The sequence below is a fragment of the Gavia stellata genome, chromosome 1, assembly GCF_030936135.1.
Source record: "Gavia stellata isolate bGavSte3 chromosome 1, bGavSte3.hap2, whole genome shotgun sequence".
In the NCBI taxonomy this organism is placed as follows: domain Eukaryota; kingdom Metazoa; phylum Chordata; class Aves; order Gaviiformes; family Gaviidae; genus Gavia; species Gavia stellata.
This window is the reverse complement of record NC_082594.1, coordinates 60,029,176-60,052,779: the sequence shown is the minus strand read 5'-3', so window position 1 is coordinate 60,052,779 and position 23,604 is coordinate 60,029,176. Positions and strand designations below refer to the sequence as shown.

The 23,604-nt window shown below is 39.4% G+C and overlaps 1 protein-coding gene across 1 annotated transcript in view; it reads left to right on the top strand.

Moving 5' to 3' along the window:
• The first annotated feature begins 859 nt into the window (after positions 1-859).
• The window catches only part of TMTC4 (transmembrane O-mannosyltransferase targeting cadherins 4), a 53,472-nt gene continuing 30,727 nt past the window's right edge, over positions 860-23,604 (top strand). The window contains exons 1-4 of the mRNA XM_059817680.1: positions 860-1,021; positions 5,978-6,093; positions 8,187-8,403; positions 12,278-12,365. Coding sequence (XP_059673663.1) covers positions 860-1,021; positions 5,978-6,093; positions 8,187-8,403; positions 12,278-12,365 — 583 coding nt within the window. The remainder of the gene's footprint in view (positions 1,022-5,977; positions 6,094-8,186; positions 8,404-12,277; positions 12,366-23,604) is intronic.

The following is a 23,604-nucleotide window of genomic DNA, read 5'->3' as shown; positions in this document are numbered from 1 at the left end:
TAGCTGTCCAGGTGAGGGGCTGGCTTTGGAGCATCAGAAGAGACCCTTCCCAGTAAAGGTGGCTCATGGGTAAACCTCCAACCTTAGTACCTCCACACTGATGTATCACTCAGTGCTGTTGGATTGGTCTTTTTCATCTACCTCAACAACCTCATAAGCCCATGAATACAGTGGTGGAATTCAGCCTATACTGTACTTGCAGAGTCATCTAGTGAACACTGCTTTGGTCTTGATTGTATGCATCTTCTTGTCTCATTGTTTGAATTGTGGAGATTTAGGGCCTAGTCCATTAACTGCTATCTGTCTATGTCTACCTGTGATGTTTGTGTGAGTTCCCTGTATGGGCTACGTGTAAGACCAAGTCCTTTAATTTGATTAACGGAAGAGCTCTTTTTACAATTGCTCATGTTTGTTTTTCACACTCAGAAGGAAATTATAGTGCTTATCATTCTCTTAAGAACTTTATAAATGCCCCTGTTATACTTGAAAAGAATAGTAAGAAACAGAAAAACAGTGATTTGCTCAAGGTTTTAGAATTTACCTGTGCCAAACAAAGCTTTAACTTAGAATCTTGTAATTTTTTGGCTTTATCTCTGTGCTCCGACCATGAAAAAGTGTGCCTTTCTTCCACATTTGGAGTACAAAATTATGTTTAGTTATGTTCCAGTAATTATGAAACGCACTGAGAGAAAAAATGTTAGGTTGTACGAAAGTTCATTCTTCTCTTGCAACCCAACTCTCCATTTTTAAATTCTTTTTCAGTGAAATGCAACTATAACTGTGCATTTGTGTGTATTTCTTTCAGATTTGCAACCAGCATAATGCTGAAGCTCCCAACTTGGAACAAGCATTTCACAGAATGGCACAAACAGAACCTAATCTGGACCATGATGTATCATGGTTCCTCCTTCCATCATGCTGGGCTAAAATGGTTGTGGCATTAATTTCCTTCCTCTGTTTTGCTAACAGCTATGATGGAGATTTTGTCTTTGATGATTCTGAAGCCATCATCAATAATAAGGTTTGTCTCTCGTCTTTCCCTCCACACCCTTTGACATAAATGGTCATAGGAAAAGAGTTAATGACAGCAGTTGATCTAAGTAGGCCCAAAATATTCATCCTAGTAAAGAGCTTTCTTCTGATGTTCCTTTATTTGAACTTCATTTTTCTGTTTTGTTTTATTGGGGTTTTTTTAAGTAAGCCTTATTTAAGGTTGACAAGTTGTGCAGGAATGCTCTACTGAAAAGCTAGAAGCATAAGTATGCTTAACAAAATCTTACTCCTAAGGTTATTTGAATAGCATGACTTGGGTTTTAATGCATAAACAAGAGTGAACAAATTAAATAGCTCCCCCCGCCCCGAATGTGTCCCCTTTCATTCTTTTGCGAGTGAGATGCTCTGCTTAACAAGTGTTAATATCTGGTCAAGGGGAAGGGAGCTCTTTTTGCCATACCAAATGGACTTTGTCTGCTTGTCATCTATGAAAGCATTATCTAGGGTTGCAGCAAATTTGGATGTGATGTTTAGTAACTAACGCTTATTCACAGGGTTGTACATCAAGACTGCCGATAGCTCTAATTTTATGCTCATTTCTAAGTTGGTGAGAGTATGCAGTGGACTTTTCTAATACCCATTGATGTTAATAGGAGATTTTTTCATTATCTTCTCAGGATGACAGATGAAAAAGCCCAATGAATAAACTTACTCTGGTTGCAAGATACATAATGCATCACTAAGCGATTGTAGGGTGCAGGGGTTCTCCAGCTGTGGTTTATACCATAAAAATGTTAGAGGAGTAAGGAAAGCTTCCTTTTCCTATGCTCCTTTCCCACTTAAAGTTCCTGTGACAACAGTATTTTTTGAAATAGTGGCAGAGTATTCTTGTGCTTTATTTTAAAACTGATCATACATGCAATGAACAATCCTTGAAATGCTTAGAAATTAAGATGTGACTCAAACAAACCTCTAGCTGAAATTCTTTTGACTTTGAGGAGTTGAGTGTCTTCAATTGCTGAGACACTACATAGAATCACATGTAGCAGTTAGTGAGCTTGTGCTCATGGGTGGGTCTTGATGTTACAGCTGTTAGGCTGTTTTGGAAGGTTCTTGTTAAATGTTTGGAAAAAACAGCACAGGGTAAAAAGAATCACCCTCATCTGTTGGTTCTGTTTTCCTGAAGCCATGGGGTTACAAGGAGGTTAATCTGGAGACTCAAACCACTAGAAGAACACAATTCCTTTTTTTCTTTTTTTTTTTTTTTTTGCCTTGCACAAGATTTAGAGGCAGCTTATCACAATGTGCCTTTCAGAATCCAACAGAATTACCTTTTCCTTAGACAAATTTGTATTATGCTTGTGTAAGTCGTCATACCTTGAGTTATAAATGTATGGGGGCAAATACATCTGCCAAATTGGAAATAAATCTCAAAGCTTCTAAGAGAATACTACAGACAAATTAGGAACCTACAGTGATATTTTTTTTTTAATTTTTTTTTTTAAGAAGCATTGTATTTTAAATTACACAGCTCCTGGCAATGTTTCATTCTGTAGAGTTTTATTTGGGGCACAATTATAATGTTTTAATTTCCTGAAGGAATGAACAAAAGGCTGATGTTGAAACAAGGCAGGTTGTTTTGTTCATGTGCAATTTCCACACTTGTAATCTTTCTCCATTTCTTTCCGTCTTTACTTTCAAAGTGTTTCAATTTATCTATGCAACATAACAACCCGCACCAGGATTATAGCTGTTGGCAATGCTGAGAAATTCAGCCAACTGCTTAAATAGATTAATTCATACCTAGTCTGTATGTTTGAAAAACTGTGAAGCTTATTCTGTTTTTCACATCAAAATCCTCTGTTATTCCCTAGAAATTAAATGAGATTTTTATGACAGTATTTTAACACAGGAGTCTCATATGAATATATGGAAATATAAAATCCACAAGACAAATGCAGGGACAATGAGTTTACCGGTTTAATGGAGAGTGAGAGGATCTAGCAAAGGCACAGTTTATTAAACAAAGTATAGCATATTTTATTCCTATTCAATAGGAGAGACAGCAAGTGAAGTAACTTTGTAGATTTACTGAGCATTACAATACCACTATTTTTTCTTGGGTACCACGCAGTGACCTTTTTGTTAATTTACTGGCTACCACCACCACCCTAATCTTCCCATTTTTTTTTTTAGCAAAAGATGCACTGTTGTTGACCCCATGCCTACTGTATCATGGATCATTCTGTAATTAGATGTTCATTGGGGTTCAAGGCTGTTTCCCAGATATTTTATTGTTATTTTAAGCAGTATTTTAACTGGTACACAACAGTGACTCTTGTCTTTATTTATTTACTAGCTTGGCAAGACAAACAGTTAGATTAGGAGGAGCTTCAGACAAAATGTGTCATTTCCATAAGCCTTTGTATAGCAAAACTGACCTTCCTTCAAGTACTGAACTTTGCTGTCTGTAAGCTGCTGCTAATCAAATATTTGGAGATTCTTTGATATCTACTTTCAGTTCTTAAAGAGAAAATCATCCGTAACTTTTAAACAGCTGTGTCTTTTAGAGCAAACAATTCCTATTTTAGGGTAAGTCCACTGAGTGGGAAAATTAATGTAAGAAACTTTTTCTCACAGAACTTGGATACAAGAGCAAGATACACAACTGAAGATTTTTAGGTCATATGGAAGTGTAATCTAATCACTAAGTAATTCCATGTATTCAGCTTTTCCTGCATTCTTCCTACGGAAGAAAAAAGAAGACTGATTCTAGCGGAAATGGAAATCTAGCCTTGCACATCTTAAATGTATTTCCCATCTCAAGTTATTGAAGACCATCTGTGACATAGAAGACGTGCTTCATAGTCCCTTTCTTTGGCAAACGTACATAAGGAGCGGTGCTGTTGGTTGGAAAAACAGGCTGAGGGCCACAACGCCCACCAACAGCTGTCCCCTGCAGAGTACAAAGACTTCAGTAGATGTTGGTGTACAAGTGCCAGCTTGCCCCTGGAAAAGCGGGCTATATTGATTTAGTGGGCTGCTGGTTGAGTGCACTCCTGCTCTGAGAGTCAAATTACGACCTTTCGGGTTTGTGCATACCAGTGAGGAATGGAACAGGAATTTAGGTACCTATGGCCAAAATTGCAGTCCTGGGAGAAGAAAGAAACTTGTAGCTATTGCTTGGCAGTAGAAACATCTGTGAGAGAGTGAAGAAATTTTGCACCTTGATAATTCTTAAACCCAAATAGGATCCCCTGTGAGTCTTGATTTCTTACGATTGCCTTAATTGACAGCTGCAGTATAGGACTTTTCAAAGACTACAGTGTTAGCCCTGCTCTCTTTTCTGCATATTGATTAGTAACCTATTGGAGAATGCTTCACTTCATTCAACGATGTGCTAGGATTTTTAGCCTACCTCCCCTTCGTAATTTTTTTCTTTAACCAGTCGTCTAATACTGGCCAAATTTCGTCAATTGATGGAAATAAATCTCTTCCTGGATTTTTGGGTGGATGAAAGTCAGAATGTGTTAAGAGAGCAAGAAAAATTGAGTTATTTTAAGTTCAGTTTAGCAGCAACCGGTCAACATGGCCCAGACATTTGGCTGTACCTTGGGCCTAGCAGTGGTATGTGTTCTCTCTTGCCTTGTTGACAGGCCAAAAATGCTAGCTAAGGATGAGGTGGGAGGTACTGGAGACCACAGGAGATGCTCAAGATACGGTAGAAGCAAGTAAGATGGTAGCAGCATTTGAGAGGAACTGGAGTTAGTGAACCAAGGGTATTGTAATGTGGGAATCTTGTAAACAAATGGAGTTGTAGGAGGAATAAGGCATAGGACACCAGGCTTTGTGAGACCTTTCATGGGTTTAGTAGGCCAGTTTGTCTGCTTACTTGTGTTTGCATTGGCTTGTTAACCTCCTTTGGTTTGTTGGTCTCTTGAACAATTTCAGGGGAGAAGGTGGGGGTAGAGTAACTTGTGGTTGATTGCAGGTGTAATACCATCACTCGTACAAAAGCTATTCATTTGCTAGTACAATTTCCTCTTAGGTTCCATCTTAGTTAACCTGCACATTTGCTGTAGCATAAATTGGTATTTAATTGCCCCAGGGAAGCAGGGGAAGAGGGGCAAGTAGAAGATGAATATGTTAGTTTGAGCTTCCCAGCTTGTCCTCACAGAATACTGAGGCAGGTGCTACCAAGGTCCTTATTTTTTCCTCTCTAAAGTGTGTGTTTTCCATTCAATAGTCTAGGTTATTTGGATTTTTTCATTATCAGCATGGCTTTAAGATGAAAGAGCAGACTTTTCCTTTGCAGCGTTTTTTTAGTAGTCCCCTACCCCATCCCAAATTAAAATTATTCATTACTTTTCTGTCTTTTGTTATTAATCTTTTAGAGCAGTATATAGAGATTTTGATTCTTGGTTTCATGTATTAACAATAAAAAAAAAAAAAAAAGCTATTTGAATAGTGTCCTGTGCAAAGTAAGGCTTCAAAAAGAGCTAATTGTTGTTTTCTATCTTTAGTCTCCTTGGTTTCATGCTTTCATTAGTAGTTGTGCTACTGACACTGGTAGAAGAATAGCTATTTACCACAGTTTGTAGTTGGCCTCCTTTGCAAGATAACCTAGACCTAAAATCAAAGGCTTATTGCAAAACTATAAGGTAAAGGGGTTTTTTATGTGTTTCATATCTGAGCTATTCACCAGATTATCAACTGATATGAATACGCATAGCTCTACTAAATTTCATGTAGTTATGCCTACTTACAGTATCCAAGTATCTTGGCCTTTATGATGACAGGCATCCAAGATGTGACCTTCATTGTAAACTTGGATACCTTGTCAAATGTCAGTAGTAAGCCGACAAAACACCTGCTATGTCCATGTTAGCATGAGCTTATATTAGTTAGAACTTGTTCGTGTTTTAGCTGCTTTGAACAAAACAGAAATGTTCAGAATCTGGTAACTTACAATGTTTCCTTTCAGGACCTCAGGGCAGAAACCCCACTTGGTGACCTGTGGCATCATGACTTTTGGGGTAGCAAACTCAGCAGCAATACCAGTCATAAGTCGTATCGACCACTAACTGTCCTAACTTTCAGGTGAGACTTGTCTTTTTCCTCAAGGTCTGAATTTTTTAAACTTATATTGGCTCGATTGATTATAGGGAGGAGGCAAAAGCAAAGGAGAAAGACAAAGTATCTGGAGGGACGGTAGTTGGATACCTTTCCTGAATATGATTTTCCTGTTCACTACCTTAATCTCAAATTGAGTTTTAATTTTCAAATTGTTTCTTTCCCGAAGAATACATTATTTTGACATTCTGTATTTCAATGTACCTTTCAGAGATTGCATCTTATGCTCTTCTATACCTTGGTACTAGGGCAGTATGGTTCAGTATGTAGGTCACAAAGAACTAGGAGGTGTACGTTCCCTTCACTTAGCCATGCTGCCACTTATACTGCTATTGTAGTTTCTGTTCTCTGCTTTCCTGGTGACCTGTCAAATGATTTTTTACAAATAGCATCAATCTACTGTGGCCTTTTGCCACTAGGTCACTGAATAGTCTTCCCTGCTCTTCCCCCCTGATATTCTAACTTCAAGTGAGTGTTTGTGTCTGAGAATCCTAGTGAGAGAGATGCCCGCTTGTACATATAACTTGCTGTTTTTCTCAAATAACTAATGGTTTATGAGGATTACTTCTGTAGATGCTTAGCTCATGTTTTTTGCACAAAGATTTGAGTAAGCAGTAGACCATGTAGAAATTGGGCACAATAATGCAGAGAATCTTTGAGGACTCAGTCTTAAGCTTCGTTATTTTTCCCATGCAAATGAGTGTTGTGGATCGGGACCTGGCACTGGTTCTGCAGTTGTGTCCAGTCTAAGCCAGGGACTAGGTGATTGTGGAAGAAGTACTCCCATTCTTAGTCCTCATATTCAAGCAAAAACTTTGACTCTTGGTGCAGTGTCAATGTTTTATGTACTTAGCACTGTGGGTTTCACTGTCTGTTGGGCTTTCTTCACATTTTCATCAAGGAAAACATGCAACTGAATAGAATGTGTCAGAGTATTAAACCTATTAAAGCATTCAGTGCATTACACAGCACATGCTTTCCTTTCTTTTCAAGGTCTCTGTGGTATATTTCACCTCTAGTAACATCCTGGTTAGTTTAAAGAGCGAACTGGGATGCAATCATTACTATATCTGAAAATATAGATGAGCATGTGGAGATGGTCCATAAAATGCTATTTTCACAAGTAAGAAATTGCTTTTCTTAATTTCCCTAAGCTCCAACTTTTATGTGTATCGCATTTATAATTGGTTAGGCTTTTTTAATAGATTTCACTTTAGTCAGATGCAGACTGACCAAATGAACTATGTAAAATCCCCTATCCAAACTATGTTTCTGTATATCTCACCTACTGATAAAAGTATGCAGATAATAACAAGATGTTTCTCCCTTTTTCTTCTCCCTTTCCGTTTTACTGCAGAGTTCCTATCCTGAATAGGGTTTTAGACTGAATTTTCACTTACACTTCTTTCTAGTTCTAATACTTGCATGAAACCTCTCTCTAACCAGTCTCACAGATGAGTTACTAAGATGGGCTAACTGACTGCTTTCTGGATTGGTACTGACTGTACCCAGATGGTTTCCACATCATCAGTCCAAACGCTAGGACATTTTTTCAGCTAGAATATCAGTGGAAACCATAGTCTCAGTGCATATTAGTTTCCTCACTGTGTGGATTTAATTAAAATACTTTCATCAGGTTGTTTTTGGACATAGTCTCTCTTAAGCCCAGTGGGATCCCCCCAGTAGGCTGGGTTGTTTATCTGCAGGACACTCCTGCGTTGCAACATTGAACTTATATTGCTGACCAAAAGCCAGTTCTAAGTAACCATAGGTATGATTAACGTAATAGCATTAATATATGCTTTGGAGAGGATAGATATTATGCTGAATATGGTATCCTATATGAATACCTTTGAGTAAAGATCAGGACATTGTTTCTAGCCGGCTGTGGTGGCTAAGTGGTAATACCATGCGTGCTGGGGTTTGCCAGTATTTTTCAGCTTTTTTGTGTGTGCGTGCATGTGTCTAATGTGATCTTGCTGTGGTCGTTTAGGTTTTCTGCTTGCATATCTCTAACCATTGATGTAATTCCTAGCCTTAATGTTTTTATTTCTATATAGAATTAACTACCTTTTTGCTGGAGGCTTCTACCCAGTTGGTTTCCATATCATCAATATAATACTGCATTGTACTATCTCAGTGTTGATGGTTGATGTGTTCTCGATATTATTGGGTGGACTGCAGTTCAGTAATAAAGGAAGACGGCTAAACCTGGCTCCAAAGACATCTCTTCTAGCTGCTTTGCTGTTTGCTGTACATCCAGTGCACACTGAATGTGTAAGTACTGAATAATTAGCTCCAACAATTTATATCTTAGAAGTTTTTGACCATCTTGACTAATTAATTCTGACATAGCCTTATACTCTACACATTGCTTTTATATGTTCTTAACGCTTCTCTTGGCACATGTCTTATGAGAACAATCAAGTATTATGGTTAGTACTTCCAAAAGCTTGTAATTCCACAGGGCTGGACCTTATTAAGGAAGATAAATTAAATCATTTAAGTACAATAACTAAAGAAGGATAGCCCTAAACTACAGAGTTTCCCTAATTACTGGATTAAGAATTCATTACTAGAGACATTAGCTCATGAGCAGCCAAGAAGAATGGAAGATAAACTGAATGCAAACGCATAACCACTTTTCATTTCCATTTGCTTTGATAAAAAAACAAGGAGATAGAAAATTGGAGTAAGGGCATTATATGAACTCTGTATGTGACTATTAGAATACTGCATCCAGTTTTGAATCTATGCTGCAAGGAGGACACTAGGAAAAATGGAGAGGGCTCAGAAGAGCCATGAAAATTATAAAAGGACTAGAAATCATCCTGTGTCATGAGAGATTGAACTCCATGGGGTTATATTTTTAGTATGAAGGAGGAGATTAAAGAATTATTTTTTTTATCAGTCTGTAATTATGTACATGGGGAACACAAATTTGGCAGTAGTGGACCCTTTAATAGTGCAGACAAAAGCATAACAGTGGCTGGAAGTTGAAGCTGTAAAGATGCAGAATAGAACGTGGCACATGTGTAGCAACAGATTAAAATACCTGACCAAAGATTAAAATCCTTGTGTGGAAATTCTAGTGAAGAGTAGATGGTTTTCTTAAAAAGCTCTTTTGCACTCATAGCTGAGAAAATCTTATAGCCTTGCTGGATGTGGTCCCTGATTGCTTAATCTTGTAATAATGAATAAATGAAATATAAAATAATCACAATGCAAGAATAATTTTTTTACAGTTTGGAAGGACTGAGCTACTGAAAAAGTACTAACTTTAACTTTGATCTTTGTGCTAGTAATGAACTCTGAATCCTCAGTGCACCTTATTCTGTATATGTGGCACTGATTTTTCATTTATTCACAATATGCCATGATTTTGGCTTTTTTCATTTGCTTTGCACATGATTGATGGGGAAGAGGTTACGGAAAGCTGTGCCTCTCAACTGACTGGGGACCCCGCATGTATTGGAAACCTAGAGATGGTTATGTATTTGTAATTTGGCACCTTTTTTGGCAGTGTGGCTAAAACATCCTGCCAATCATTCTCTGGTGTTTGCTCACCTGCAGAATAACTTCTTTGTGAGAGCACGTTGTGCTAGTGTCAGAAGGGCCCCTTGCATTTGTTCTCCAAAATGAGGTCTAGATGTCAAAGTGAAGTAAAACAAGTCTTCAGTGCTTTTAATGCTCTGACATGTAAAGAGAAATCTCACTTCAGGCTTAACTTTGTAATAGACCTATTATTGACTCCTTTATCAATATCCGTAATTTTATTTTTCATTCCATTTGACTCTAAAAATATATTTAAATCAGCAGGCAAATGTTAATAAGACCTTGGTCATGTCAAATAAATTACAAGTGATGCGATCTGCTTGCACGTGCAAGGTTTGAAGACTTGCATATGCTTTGGGCAAACATTGGAAGAAAAGGAAAAAAGTAGCATGCTTACATACTGTGTCTCTTCTAAGATCTTCTAAGATCCAGGAGTGAACAAAGGCCTCTAATCATTTACATAGTGAATAATAAATCTTACTGCACTGAAGCAGTCATGATACTGCTATGGTTCTAGCTTGAGTGTGTGTCAGGCAGCATCTCCTCAAAAAGCATTCCTCATGATTTTAAAGCTGTGAGGTTTTAAGTGTCCTGACAGCCTGGTTTTGAAATGAGATGACACATTTTGACATAAAATTGCGAAGAAACTGTCTGTTTGCTGCTTTGGATTTTGGTATATACAGCACAAAACAAACTGTCATGTAAAACAGATCTTGAAGTTTCAAGCTTTCAGTACCTACGTAAGAAAAACATCTGTCATTATAATTTTTCTGCCTACAAGTAAACACTCTTGTGGTATAGTTCTCTCTTCTAAAAAATGCTTGATCTTTGTAACACTTGAGCGATGAAATACTAAATGAAACATGGGCATAAGAATATACCTGATACTAATTTAAAACTGTATTTTGTTTGTTTGTTTGTTTACCTTGTTACCAGAGACTATAGGCCTGATCCTGCATTTGAGATAACGTTGTACTGTTGGAGTCGTCTGAGGCCATATGTGTGTTATTAGCCCCTTAATCTCTTTGTTGTAACAAGCTGGCATTTATTTTCAAAATTGTGTCAGTTCACCTTCACTTTTATCTCATTTGCTGAGAGCAGCTCCTGAAACAGAATGACACTTCCTTATTTTCACCTTTCAAAGCACTCCACAGCTATTGAGTTAATTCTCGTAATTCCTCTATAAGATAGAAAAAGAATCAGGGAAGTTAGATGCATGGCTTTGGATAAATCAAGAAGTTTTTCTGAACTGAATTTAGGAGTCTTAACAGTTTCTCCTTTCACAGTGCTCAAGTGAAACTGAGGGTGAATTGGGAGAGAGTGGATTCAGTGGATTCAGTCCTACTCTCATGCCTCTACACTTCTCTTTCTCTCTCTGATGTTATTTAGAAATAGTTGTTCCATCATGTCAGACTGACACAAAAAAATACCCTTTTCCTAAGAGAGGGTTAGCAGGTGCCTTTAAACAAAATGAAGATACAATTTATCTTCTTACGTTCCTCTTTCTATTCCACTCACAAAATGGGACAACTGGTGTACTATACAAGAATCAAAGTTTCTACTTTTGTCCCTGAAACATCACCTCAAAAAGTGGATTAAAAAACCCCTGTAGCTGTTCTGCCCTGCTTCAGAAAGACCTCTGTGAACATCTTTTCTGGGACACATGGAACACAGCACTCCAGAAAGTAGAGCTAGACTGAAAAGTAAGGGGTGTTTCCATGATCCTTGCTCTGGGTGTATGCTGTCAGGAGGTCCCAATGTCAGGGCCTATACAGTTCCCTGACAACCCTGGGTATTGTGATTTCTGCAAAAAAAATCATGGCATATCCTGACACTTGTGTAATTAAGGAATGAAGATCCAAAAATATGCCATGCTGTGCCTCAGCAAGTTATTGTAAATACAGTTTAAGGGCTTGAACCAAAGCTTGTTGATGGCACTGAGACTGCTCTTGATTTAAATAGGTTGGCACAGATCTGGAGTACAGAGGTCCAGGAATGCGCTTACTTTCTTTTGCATTAGTACAGCTTCTGCTACACGATGCATTTGCAGGTAGCTCTAATGCAATCAATTAATATAACACAAAAAACTGCCAGAGGGGGGATTATTTTTTTTTCCTGATTCTGCAGGCTGGAAGCTCTCTGTTCATTCTGACTGTTTAGACTGCAATTTGAAGGCTATCTTGTCTTCTTAAAGGGGACAGTCTTGATTTGCATTTCAGCAGAGCTGCCAATTTTGTTAGGGTTCAAGAAGTTTGCTAAGAGTTCTACTGAAAGGCAGCCTGATCGAAAAAAACAGATGGAATCAGGCAGACTCTACATTTTATTCAGTGAGGTCCTTCTTCATTTCTTAAAACAGCAGTTTTTCATAAATTAAAGCCAAATCATTTACCTAGTTGATACTAAGCAATACCCAATCAAAATTAGGATGCAGCTTAGAAAACTGGGTGTCACTAATCCAGTAAACCAGGTTAATAATAATAAAAAAAAGTTATACAGTGATATTCTTTTATGCATTTCACTTTGTATATGCTTGTGTACCTTTATCTCAGGTTTTCTAAGAATTAAATCTAGTAATCTGAAACTTTTTTTTTTTAAGGTTGCCGGGATTGTTGGCAGAGCAGACCTACTGTGTGCCCTGTTCTTTTTGTTGTCATTCCTTGGCTACTGTAAAGCATTTAGAGAAAGTAAGCATTCTGTTTGCCTCTTTAATTTTATATTGTGTATATTTTCTGCCTTCATAAATTTCAGTGAAGTATAGCAAAACCAAAAATGTTAGCTTGATGTGGTTTGAATTTATTAATGTGTATACCCTCATAAAATATTTATAAAAAAAAAACCCTGCTTTAGCAGGTATTTATTGTTACAAGAGCTGGAAGGGTTGCTGTCCTTAATTCCCGCTAAACACTAAGAATTTATTTTAAGAAAAGTCTGGTTTATAATAGGCTTATTTGTTAAATGTTTTATTGTTTAGAAGCATAAAGAAATATTTTAATAAGTATTTTAGAAAGAAATCAAACCTATAAATGTATATTCTTAAATATTTTAGTACACTTTATGCCATTATGTTGGGATGGCTTAAATGGGAACAAACTTTAGGAGCCTTACTTGTATTTTTAATGAATTGTAAAGAATTATTCATATGAGTCAGCCCTCTAAATTCCTGCAATATGCAAGTGCTGGCATATACATGCTGAATATAGTGTTACTTACAGAGTTTTTGCAAGACAACTATTTAACATGAATAATTCCTTCACAGATGTTTTTTCAAGTGAGCTTTTAGATCTGTTATATTATTTGATCTGAATGCAGGTTAGCAGTTCAAATATAGTTGTGGAGAAATTACCTTGGGGCTCTGTTAAATAAACACACAAGAATACATGAAATCATGATTATGAAAAACTATAGAGGACATGCAATCTGATATATGAGTGTGCCCCACCCCAGGAAATATAGGAATCATTTGGTGAACCCATGAGGAGCTGTGAAGAGCTTGTATAATATCAGTTCAATAGGCATGGCCTGTAATGTTTAACCAGAGTTGGCAGTGTATTACAGAGGTACCTGAGCTGGCTTTAGGTGATGTCGCTTAACAACATAGTCATGGCATCATAGAGCTTAGTGTAGGCTGAGGGGCGTAAGTCAGACCACAGTGAGCTCCGAGATGCTGTGAATAGCTCTTGCTAATTGAGTTTAGATTGTTTAGAACTATTTTGCATATTTCTACAGCTGATATCGTTAGTTTAACTTATTCTTCGCCACTTCAAATGATACTTACGGTGATTCCTGTTCACTTCTGACATTTTTTCTCACCTTTGAGTAGGTTTCATTTCTTTGAACTGAAATAATTTCTTGATGAAAACTTACCTTGGGATCTTGCTTGCTCATTTATTCTTTTCTCACTTATTTTACTGGGTATGGTTGTGCTTTGATGTTTCTTCTGTTGGTGCCAGAGTAAATGAGACAAACCAAACTATTGGCTATGTGCTTTCCAATTTGTTGGTACAGGTAGATCTATATGGCAGTGGAAATAATCTTTGCTTGAAGAACTCAAGAGCCAAATTCTTAGCGTGACCATTGGAGACTTTTATATAGGGCTCTATAATTATTTTGTTATGGAGGACATCTCAGGAATGATGAAGAATGTGATGTGTGCTCTGGTTAGGGATATTCTGAGTGCTTGTACAACTTGCAAAAGCCAGTTTGATAGCTTTTAGAAGTCAGTGTCATTTTAATAGTATTCTTGTACTGAAATTCTTGTCATTGATACAGAAGAAGGAAAATGTTGTGAAGACAAGATACTAAGAAGCACTTAGTATTTTTTTATTGGACATTACATCATAAAAGGGTCAGAGCTGTTTCTCTTAAGCAGATTTGCCAAGGAAAACTACAGTCTGCCAGCATAGTTGTGCTTTTTGTCTTTCAGATAATTTTTCAATGTTTACTGTCACCTTCTCTGTCTGCTTTTCCCTCAGTGACTTCTTAAAGAAATTTAGACTTTCTTTGTACTCAAGAATTTGTATCCAAGTTACATACTTGAGTCTCTCCCAAGAGTTTCCTCATTTTGGGTAGCTTGGTAACAATTTCAGGTTCTTGCAGATCCTATCTGGCATGTCCTAAACGAGAGAATAAAAAGTTATTTCCAGCACTGGAGAGCACTAGTAAGTTCTTTAGCAGATCTTGCATGGAGCCTGAAGGGAGGAGCCCAAGCTTCAGAGTCTTTCCTCTGAACCTTACATGATTTGCTGCAGGCTGATGAGCAATGTGCCAAAAACCAGACATTTCAGAGTAAAGGTTTCAGGTCAGAATGGTTCTGGTCTGAAAACTGATTTTGAAATGCCTGGGTGAGATTCATTGCTCATCCTGGATGTGCCTTGCTGTGAAAATCATTCATTTGTACATAGAAAGGTGTGTGCGATAGAATAGACTAGACTATTTCAGTTAGAAGGGACCTACAACAATCATCTAGTCCAACTGCCTGACCAATTCAGGGCTGACCAAAAGTTAAAGCATGTTATTAAGGGCATTGTCCAAATGCCTCTTAAACACTGACAGGCTTGGGGCATCAACCACCTCTCTAGGAAGGCTGTTCCAGTGTTTGACCACCCTCTCAGTAAAGAAATGCTTCCTAATGTCCAGTCCGAACCTCCTCCGACGCAGCTTTGAACCATTCCCACACGTCTTGAACGCTGGATACCAGGGAGAAGAGATCAGCACTTCCCTCTCCCTTTCCCCTCTTCAGGAAGCTGTAGAGACCAATGAGGTCACCCCTCAGCCTCCTTTTCTCCAAACTAGGCAAGCCTGTGAAGTCCTTAGCTGCTCCTGATAGGACATGCCTTCCAGCCCTTTCACCAGCTTTGTTGTCCTCCTCTGGACACATTCAAGGACCTTCACATCCTTCTGAAATTGTGGGGTGCAGAACTGCACACAGTACTCCAGGTGAGGCCACACCAATGCTCCAATGCTGAATACAGCAGGATAATCACCTCTTCTGACTGGCCAGTTATGCTGTGTTTGATGCACCCCAGGATGTGGTTTGCCCTCTTGGCTGCCACAGGGCACACTGCTGACTCATATTGAGCCTGCTGCCCACCAGCACCCCCAGATCCCTTTTTGCAGGGCTGCTCTCCAGCCACTCCTCTCCCAGTCCATACTTGTGCCCTGGCATTACTCTGTCCTAGGTGCAGAATCTGGCATTTCGACTTGTTACATTTCATCCCATTGATCATAGCCCAATGCTCCAATCTATCTAGATCCCTCTGCAAGGCATCTTGTCCCTCAAGGGAGTCAACAGCACCTCCCAGTTTGGTATTGTCAGCAGACTTGCTAATGGTGCATTCAGCTCCTGCATCCAGATAGCTGATAAATATATTGAACAGAACTGGCCTTAGATTTGGACCCTGAAGAACACTGCTGGTGACTGGTTGCCAGCCAGGTGTAGCCCCATTCACTACAACCCTTTGAGTCCTGCCCTTCAGCCAGTTCTTCACCCAGTGCACCGTGAACCTGCTCATCCTGCAGCTGGAAAACTTGTCCAGAAGGATGCTGGGAGGATCCTTTAGCCTTACTAAAATCCAGGAAAACTACATCCACTGCCTTCCCTTCACCTACTAGGCAGGTGACCTTATCATAGAAGGATATCAAATTAGTTAAACAGGACTTTCCCTTTGTGAACCCATGTTGACTATGCCTGATTCTTTATGCATTATTCTTTAAATGCCTTTCAATAGTACCCAGTGTAATCTTTTCCGTAGTCTTTCCAGGAACTGAGGTTCAACTAACAGGTCTGTAGTTCCCTGGGTCTTCCCTCACGCCCTTTTTGTAGGTTGGAATAACATTGGCTAACTTCCAGCCAGCAGGAACCTCCCCAGACTCCCAAGACTGTTTGGTAGGTGATCGAGACAGGTCCTGCCATAACATCTGCTAGCTCTTCCAGTACTCTGGGATGAATCACCGGTTGTCCTCACCACCAGTATCCCTACAAACTTGACCTCCAGCTTCGTAAGCCAACTGCGATTCATCTTGTGTCCATTATGTATGTGGTATTCTCAGACTTTACTGGCTGAACCTTCAGGAGGTTTCTCTACTTTGTCACCTTAAGCATCTAACTTGGGCATGCAACTTAAAAGCCTCCCTGCTCCTTCTGTGTAGTCACTGAAAAGAGACAGGCTCCTTTTGATGGCCAGTCAGAGGAATAGCTTATCTTAGGCACTTGCAGTCATCTTCTAGAGGTACCAGAATCTCTCAGTTGTGTAGAAGCTTGGGAAGACTAGGCTTGTAACTTAGGGTGCATTTCCATTGCCACTTCAATTGGGCAGAAGTGCAGGCAGGTGCTAAAATGGAGCAATCTAGCTTCCATTTATCATAGAGTGAATTAGGTTGGAAGGAAGCTCTGGAGGTCACCTCTAGTCCAACAGCTTAAAGCAGAATTAACTTCATAGATCAGATTGCTCAGGGCCTTAGCCAGGTGCGGTGAGTTGTGAAAATCTTCAAGGAATGGGGGGGACGACACACAACACATGACCAATTCACCTCAGCCTCTTTTCCTGTGTTATATTCTTCAGCCTCCTAACCGTCTTAGTGGTTCTTTTCTGGACTTCCAGGTTGTCGATGTGTTTCTTGTGTTGAACACCACACTGAACACAGTACTCCTGATGTGGCCTCATAAGAGCTGAGTAGAGAGGAACAACCACTTCCGTTGACCTGCTGGATATGCTGTAGCTACTACAGCCCAGCGTGCATTTAACCTTCTTCATTGCTGCAAAGGCACACTACTGACTCATCTTCAGCCTATCAACTGGGAACTTCAGATCCTTTTCTGTAGGACTGCTGCCTAGGCAGTCCCCAGTCTGGACTGTTGCATGGAGCTGTCTTTGATTTTTGTGAGGCTTCTGGCAGCCCATTCCTCCAGCTTGTCATAGTCCCTTCACACAGCAGTCCTGTTCTCTGCTGTACCTATGTGTCCTCTCGCTGAAACCCACCAACCACCACAACCAGTTTTACTTTCTACCCTTGCTATAGTTTTTCTCCTTTGGGAGGGGAGGTTGGTCCAACCCATCAGGCAGCTGTTTGAATAGTGTCTGTATAGGAAAGGGTAGTGTCTGTATTGGAAAGGGCAGCTACAAAGAGAATGGAGGCTCTTTCTTCACAAGGAACCACACGGAGAAGACAAGAGGCAATGGGTACAAGTTGCACTGGGAGAGATTTCCCCTTGATATAAGAAAAAAATTTTTTACACTGAGAACAATCAATCACTGGAACAACCTCTCCAGAGACATGGCAGAGTCCCCATCACTGGAGGTTTTCAAGACGCAATTGGACAGGGTGCTAGGTAATCTCATCTAGGCTCCCTTTCCCGCAAAAGGTTGGACCAGATGATCTTTGGAGGCCCCTTCCAACCTGGGCTGTTCTGTGATTCTATGTTTGTATGAAAGGCTTTAGGAAAAGGTAACAAAATATGGGGAAGTGGCTGTAGTAGCGTATGACTTTTCAGTGGTTTTGTTGTATTAAAGTAAATACGAAGTTTTACCCTTGGATGCCTCCATTTTGCTGGTATGATATTCCTTCTTTTGTGAACAGTTCTTCTAGCCATTCACAAATAATAGGACAAATAAGGAGTAAAGACCTTTTTATCTTTTTAGCTGAGTTTGATTCTGCATAGATTGAGGGAGTCAAAGACAGCAAAAACTGTCTCAGTCCCAAATGTAAGCTGATCTCACTCTGAATATGGGTAAAGAACAAGCATTTTAAAAATATGCACATATAGTTTAAAGAACAGACTTAAACAATGTCTCCTAAGCAGCAAAGAAAAAATACCCTTTCTTCTTTCAGAACGTTTTCCTTCTGCTGGCAAATTCTTAAGATCCATAAAATCTGCAAAACCACCAGTGCCCATTGATAGTTCTAGACCAAGTTAGAAGTTGGTATTGCATCGCTTTCTAGGTCAGATCAAGATGGTAATTTATCTTTGTGGAATAGTCTTTGTTAGTAAGGAAGAGGGGGAGAAAACAATCAAAAAACCCTCTGTGCATTCCATTGCATCAGGCTTATGTTTCTAATCAAATATAGCTGCTTTATGATGATCTTACAGAAAAGTGGGATCTGCCAGTTCGTTCTAACATCCTATTTCCTTTTGTTCTGCTAGATTTTTATATATTAAAGGCAAGCGTGACCCTAAACCCTAGGTCAACTGTATGTGTCCTTGTTTTTGGATTTGGCTGTCACATGTATACAGCACTTACGTCACCAGCTTTTTACAAGCAGTAGGAGAACTATCAAAGGTGGATTTTTTTAAATTGTTTTTAATAGATGCATGGTAGTGTGACTCTTTTGGAGTACTTAAAAGAGGGTACAACTCTATGGCCTTTGGGATTCGTGGACTGCATTTGTATTGTCTTTCAAATACAGTTACCACAACATGTTTGATGCCAATTTGCTTTTACTGATGAACTTTGAGTGAGCGTCAGAGTAAAAGGAACATTGAAAAGCCTGAGTTGATGCTACTGATATGGTTGTGTCCTCAGTAACATATACTGTTTTGTCACCAGCAGCATCCCAATGCTACTATTAGATAGATTATCTAAGTCTTTTATAAAGAACCTGACTATTCTTGCAGCAAGGCAATGTGAGATTTGTGTACAGCTGAATTCCAGAAATCTGTTTGTGTTTCACTAGCATAGATGTAGTTGTTGAACTGTCATTCTTGGTCTTCTCTAAAGGAGACAGAGAGACTGGTTAGTGCTTGTTTTCACCTGATGTCTAAGTGAGTGATTGTAAGAAATTTTTTTTGCTTGGGAGTAAGGACGCATAGAATGTCTGAGGAGGATTTGGGGGTACTGTGGGGAAAGTATATATAATACTGAAAACAGTCAGGACACGAGGAAAATATTGGTGTCAGACTGGAAAACTTCCTAATGAAAATAATGGTTTTTGTAAAGCTCAAGATATGCTGTAGCTTGTTTGCCTGATGTGGTTTATTTGTGGTTTTAGTGGATTTTTGGGTAGACAGTTTCTTTTAGCCAGAATCTGTAGCATTAATTTTTTTTTTAAGTATAAGCATTTAACATACTATGTGGGCTATAATTATGTCTTACTGAAGTTCTACAATTCTGTTACTTTTTCCCAATATACAGTTTTTGATGTTACCATCTTTGATAGGATAACATTATATTTGCAAGGAACTAATCTGTTGTTCTCATTCTGTCCTGCTGTTTTAAAACACAACTGTGGGGACAAATCCACTGCATAAGCTTTGGAGACAGCAAGAGCTGACAACTGTTTAGGTATGTTCTGAAGGGAATTGTGGGTTATTAACTTTGTTGAATTTTAATGCAGCTTCTCTGGGAATTCATAAGGTGATTTAAAACTGCTGTAGTATTCATTTTGCCTTCCTTTGTCTTTAACTTTGACAGTGATCCAGTTGCATGTATTTGCTGTATGCATTGGTGATCTCTGAGTGATGTAAAATGATGAGTTCATGATTTGCTCCATGTGAATAATATTGGCCTGGATATTAAATAGGGGATCAAGTGTTTGCTCATATGCTATGACTTCTAAAAATGACTTTGTCCTGGTTGTATGTTTCTGTTTTGTTCTGTGTAGTCACCCGTTAATCATCAACTAGTTCATTGCTAATTTAATAAAGCATGCGAAGTAGACTGTAGTGATGAGGTTTGTATTATGGAGGTTTTCCTATAGATTGGAAATGTTTAAGCGTCCTGTGTGAAAAGAGAACATTGTTAAGATATGGGGAATTTGTTAGCTATTTTGCAGTTGGTCAAGAGGTATTTTCTATTATTAAACATGTGGCCCCTGATTTTTCAGCTGTGTGCCCTACTGTTCATATTTGAACGCATTGGGAGGGAATAGTTGTATGTGGAAAAACTGACAGTTTTATTTTAGTGGGCAGAGGAGAAACAATAACCTTTTTTTGTAGAATTAGTACTAACTTTTACTAGTCCAAGATGGTGTAAGTCGGGGATGGATGATCCCTTTACTGTAGCCTATATGTAATGAGTTTGAGATGCTTGGATAGGTTTAGGAATAGCATGTGCTATTGTAATTTCATTATTAAGTGAAACACTGAGCTGAGCTGCAGTAGTATGTACATTTGGAGACACACAAGGAGATCTCAAGCTTAAGTTATTTCTAACACTGGATTCTTACATGATCTTTTAAGGCTAGGTAATTCTTCCCCCTTTGCTTAGCAATTCACAAGTAGGGAAATCTTAGAGCTTGGTTAGATGAGTATTTGTAGTAGTTTTAGTTGGAAGATACCATCCCCTCAGGCAAGGCACATCAATGGAATATATGAGCATTTGTGATGTATTTCAGTTAAAAATTAAAACTTCCTGCAGGACCTCAACATAACTTACTTTGCTTCACTTTTCAAAGCAGGATCAATTACTGGGTTTCACCTGAAGATACTGACTTCTTAAACTGGTCCAAGCTGTCACCTGTCTGAGCCCTAAGTTGCTCAATTAGCTTTGAAGATGATGTTGAATGCCTAAATGTCTGAATTGGTAATAATTGTTTGGGATATGGTTAGTTTGACTTTAAAGTAAGACAGCTTGGTACTCTAAATGTGTTATTTTCTTCATATCCTCAGCTTCTAAGTAATTTGTTTTCATTGAATGGTGGATTTAGGACACTGCAGAATAAGGTCTCTTGAAATAGAATTAGCATTTAGGAAGACAGAGCTGAGGTGTATCATCAATGTGCTGCTCATAAATTTAGGATCAGTCAACTCCGTGCTGTAAAACACTGTATATGCATCCTTGCTCTAGGAATGGTTATACTTAAGTCTAGCAGTCTAAATGGAGGAGCCTTCACGGCTTGTTTATGGTTTATATAGGTATTTCATTGAATCCCCTCAACTTTCAGACTTAACGTACTCCTAAAGAGGGACCATCTGAGCTACCCTTTTTGGTTTTGTATAGAAACACTATATTTTTCTAGTTTTTTAAAAAAAAAACAGCAGCAATTACTCTGTTTCTTTGGCACGCTTACAATTTTGTCCATCTGTTAGAGTGGCACGATGCCCACTCACAATATGGTGTACCAGTTTCAACCAGGCACAGGTGCCAATGAAAGATTGGTTTCGTTTTCTGACACAAGATTTTTCTGCTGGGAAGCAGCGCTGTATTAGGGGAATGTGCTTTGTTAGGCTGATTACTTCCGTTGGCATGTGTGTATCTCATAATAATAATTAGCACTTGTGCAGTGCTTTACATTTTCAAATCACTGTTAAAAAAAAAAAAAGAAAAATATTGAAGGCATTGCTGAATGACGGTCTTCTGATTCTATTTTTCCAGCCTAGCTTACTGAGATTTCTGCAGTTGGGGAGGCGGGGAGTGAGGGCGAGGGGGTGTTGTGTGTATTGAGCCAGGAACAAGCACAAGATAAAATGTTTCTTAATGGAAATTCTTTCTCTTTGAAGTTTAATCACTGATGAATTTTCATAATATTACAATTCTATATATGACTGTATTGACCTTCTGAGGCTGCAAAAGAAAACAAAGGAACAGATATTATGGTTTTCGGCAGGAGATCTTGATCACAGAATGGTTGAGGTTGGAAGGGGCCTCTGGAGGTCACCTGAGTGGATCTGCTCAAGCAAGGTCACCTAGAGCCGGTTGTCCAGGACTGTGTCCAGACGGCTTTTGAATATCTCCACGGATGGAGGCTTCACAGTCTCTCTGGGCGACCTATGCCAGTGCTCGGTCAGCCTCTCAGTAAAAAAGTGTTTCCTGATGTTCAGACAGCACCTCCTGTGTTTCGATTTGTGCCCATTTTCTCTGGTCGTGTCACTGGGCACCACTGAAAAAAGCCTGGCTCTGTTGTCTTTGCACCCTCCCTTCAGGTATTTAGGTACATTGATGAGATCCCCCCTGAGCCTTCTCTTCTCTGGGCTGAACAGTCTGAGCTCTCAGCCTTTCCTCATAGGAGACATGCTGCAGTCCCTTCATCATCTTACTGGCCCTTCATTGGACTCACTGCAGTATGTCCATGGCTCTTGTGTACTGGGGAGCCCAGAACTGGACACAATACTCCAGGTGAGGCCTCATCATTGCAGAGTAGAGGAGAAGGATCCTCTCCCTTTGCCTGCTGGCAATATTTTGTCTAATGCAGCCCAGGATACCATTAGTCCTCTTTCCTGCAAGGGCATGTTGATGGCTCGTGTTCAACTTGGTGTCCACCAAGACCCTCAGGTGCTTTTCTGCCAAGCTGCTTTCCAGCTGGGTGGCCCCCACCAGGTACTGTGCCTGGGCTTGTTCCTCTCCAGGTGCAGGATTTTGCACTTCCCCTTGTTCAACTGCATGAGGTTCCTACCAGCCCATTTCTCCAGCCGGTCAAGGTCCCTCTGGATGGCATCATGACCTGCTGGCATATCAGCCACTCCTCCCTGTTTTGTGTCATCTGCAAACTTGCTGAGGGTGCCCTCTGCCTCATCATCCAGTTCAATAATGAAGATGTTGAACAGGACTGGACCCGATATTCACCCTTGGGGTACACTGGTAGTTACTGGCCTCCAATTAGACTTTGTGCCACTGATCCCCACTCTCTGGGCCTGGCCATTCAGCCAGTTTTCAGTCCACCTTACTGTCTGCACATCAGCTTCTGTATGAGGATCTTATGGGAGACTGTGTCAAAGGCCTTACTAAAGTCCAGGCCTTTGACACTGTCTCCCGTAAGATCCTCATTATGGGTCCCTCATTATTTCTCTTTTGCTGTGTGTTTTTACCATCTTTGAGAGTCCCTATTTAAGCTTGGCTCAACTTGACATGCTGAGACATTCCTGGCATCTGAGACTTGGGATGTTCACAAGAAGACAAACCTGTTTCTGCACAACTTTGAATGCGTGCTTATTGAATGACATTTGGTCATCAGGTTTTTTTGCTAGACCATTTCTCCAGTTTGTCAGTGGAATTCTGACTTCTTCTTAGTATGCTTCCTGGCCATTGCAGCCTGGCAGCACCTCTGGACTTAATCAGCATATTCCTTGTTCCATCATCCAAATTTTTAAAATTGTCTATTAGAGCCAGATGAAGGAAAGACCCAATCCAGAATGTATCTTTACATTTTTTACAATGAGCTAGATAGACCCTTAGTGTAGTTTTCCAGTTGTTATTTGTACCCATTTTATAATAACTTCATGCAGCCCATATTTTTTCTGGCGTATTTCACAATGTCTCCAGTGGTATTCTCATGCCTTTGTGAAGTCAAGGTATAGGACATTTACAGGTTTGCTTTCATCAGGAAGGCCCTTTTTTTTTCCGTCCACGTCAGAAATTATACTTAGTTTCATATAAATGGCTAAAATACGTCTTTGGCAAACAGTTAATCATATCCTTTTATGTCTTAGAGGGTCACCTAGAAAATACTTTGTCTAAGTGGGGTTTTTTCTGGGTAATTTTGACAAGTCAG